Below are 2,258 nucleotides of genomic sequence, written 5' to 3'. Positions count from 1 at the left end.
AGCCTCTGGGCACGTGGACAAATGACGTGGAGATGCCTCTAGCCACAATCAATGGGGTTTATTGAGACCCGGCTGCGTATCAGCATGCAAAGCGAGTTCTGGAAACCTCTGCGACACGGCCCCCACCAACCGAGTTCTTTCAGGCACAGCTGCACGTCTCACAGGGCCGCTATTCTGCTGCGTTACCTTCTGTGTCCACGTCTGCGAGGAGAAAAAGGGAACACATTGATGTGGAAAGAAAGAAAAACCCAGCCCCACCTGAAAGCACTTAAGTTTGTGTTTCTTCATTTCCTGCCTGGGCTCCGTCCCCACAAACGCGGGCAGATGGCGGGTGGCTCGGCAGCCAGCGCTTCTTGGGAGAAGTGCCATTAGAACGGGCCAAAACCGACAAGCTGCAGCGTTTTCAAGGCCTGCCCAAGAGCTCTGCTTTGCCTCCAGGCTGGCTGTGTGGCTCTTTGTTTCCCTGCTTCTTGTTCCCCGAGTCCTGCGCTGGCACCTCCAAGAAAAATCAAAGGAGGCCTCGTCTGCTGCTGCGAGGGATGAAACCTAACCTCAGTTTAACAGAGCCTCGGGGAGCCCTGGCTGCCACGGAGCGGTCCCAGGGAGGGCTAGCTGAGATGGACGCTCTGGTTTGTTAAGGCCGCTTCATACCAGCTCACCCCGGCCCTGGTGAATCGCTGGCTAACGAGGAGAGGAAGATTCTACAAGGAGCTGCAGAGAGAGGAAGTGGCTCCCAGGGAGGGCACCCCCGAGAGAGCCTGTAGAAGGTGAACCATTGACGTCCATTTGTCCCCACCCTGCCTGTAGAAGGGAATGGAGTTTAGTTTATTCACTGCAGCTGCCATGTGCCTGGAGACAGCTCAGGGGTCCGAAGGCCTCTCTCTACGCAGCATAGGATCACCAGTTACACAAGCTTCTCCATATCGCAACCCTCCATCATTTGTGCCCTCATCGCTGACCTGGCTGGGTAGGGCACAGTGCTGTGTAGCTGTCAGGACACCTGGGTTCTACTCTAGGCTTCTGCCTCGGAGTCCATGTGACTATGGGCAAGTCAGTTTTGCCTCTCAGTGCCTCAGTTTCCCCATCATTGGCAGTAATACACGTCTTTATAAAGGGCTGTGAGAGCTATGGATGAAGTAGTTCCTTTAGGTACTTGATTATTGTATCATTTCACAATGGTGGCTCGCATCTGTCACTACGGCAACGCTCGCTAGGAAGTAATTCAATGCCCCCTCCTTCTCCCTTGGAGCGGATCGCTAATCTCATCAGAAGTAAGTACGCGCGATTATGGCAAAGATTTCATTGATTCCCTTTAATGGGACACTAACACAGAGGCTGTATTCGATTTAGAAATAGGATAGTCTTTGCCCCATCAAGACACCATCTTATCACATTCTGCCTGCAATAAAATCACGTTTATCGTTCAAACCAGTTAATATCCTCCCTCCCTACAGGGGATATGAATTTTGGATTGTATGAATTCATAATCTGTTAGGAGAAACAGATGAACTTTAAAAAAATAAAAAAAATAAAAGCCAATCAAGCAGTACCTGAAATAAACAGCTTAGAATAGATTCCATGTCTCCGACCCCAGGGACCCCCTGGATTTCTGTCTGCTGTTCGGGACAGGTTAAGCAACAGGCCTTATCATTACGGGTTCTGTGCAGGAACACCCCAGTGAGAGGTGGGGATGAAGATGCAAGAGCAAATTCTGGATGGTGCCCATTACCCTTCTCAGCCCACTATTAAACATTTAAAGAGGGTAATAGCTCTACTCGTTATGTGCAAGAGCCTCAAACCGTGGGTTCTGTTCCTGTCTCGGGGAGGGCAGGGGTCAGGTAGTTGAGCAGGGGACCAGGTGCCAGAATTATTGGATCCTAGACTTCGCTCAGCAACTGATTTGCTCTGTGACCTCGGGCAAGTTGCTGCACCTCCTTTGCCTCAGTTTCCCCATAATGCTCACGTGGGTATAACGAGGCTTCATTAGTTCGTCTGTACTGACAGCCCCGTTCATCCGAGAATCTCAAAGCCCTTTGCAAACTGTATGATGAATGTTTTACCAACGGAGGAAACTGACCAGGAAACGCACCCGTCCACGATGTCCCATTGCAACGAGCGCCCATTACGACTTTGGCACTCAGTGGAATGTGGCTATAAATAGCCCGTGAGATGAATAATGGCGAAGATGGTTTTGATAGCAAGGCTGGGGCGGGTTACTGCTGCCTTCAGAGGCAGATCCGACTCCACTGAAGGAGTCT

General features: G+C 51.0%; 1 protein-coding gene across 2 annotated transcripts in view; it reads right to left on the bottom strand.

Annotated features, from left to right (window-relative positions):
* Positions 1-39: 39 nt before the first annotated feature.
* Positions 40-2,258, bottom strand: part of PUSL1 (pseudouridine synthase like 1) — a 63,640-nt gene continuing 61,421 nt past the window's right edge. For both annotated transcript variants that reach the window (XM_039509237.1, XM_039509238.1), the window contains exon 8: positions 40-201. In XM_039509237.1, the coding sequence (XP_039365171.1) occupies positions 170-201 (32 nt within the window). In that variant the 3' untranslated portion in view covers positions 40-169. The remainder of the gene's footprint in view (positions 202-2,258) is intronic.

Source organism: Mauremys reevesii, linkage group 21 (genome assembly GCF_016161935.1).
Source record: "Mauremys reevesii isolate NIE-2019 linkage group 21, ASM1616193v1, whole genome shotgun sequence".
NCBI lineage: Eukaryota > Metazoa > Chordata > Testudines > Geoemydidae > Mauremys > Mauremys reevesii.
The sequence above is the reverse complement of the archived record's forward strand: the minus strand, read 5'-3'. Positions and strand labels throughout refer to the sequence as shown.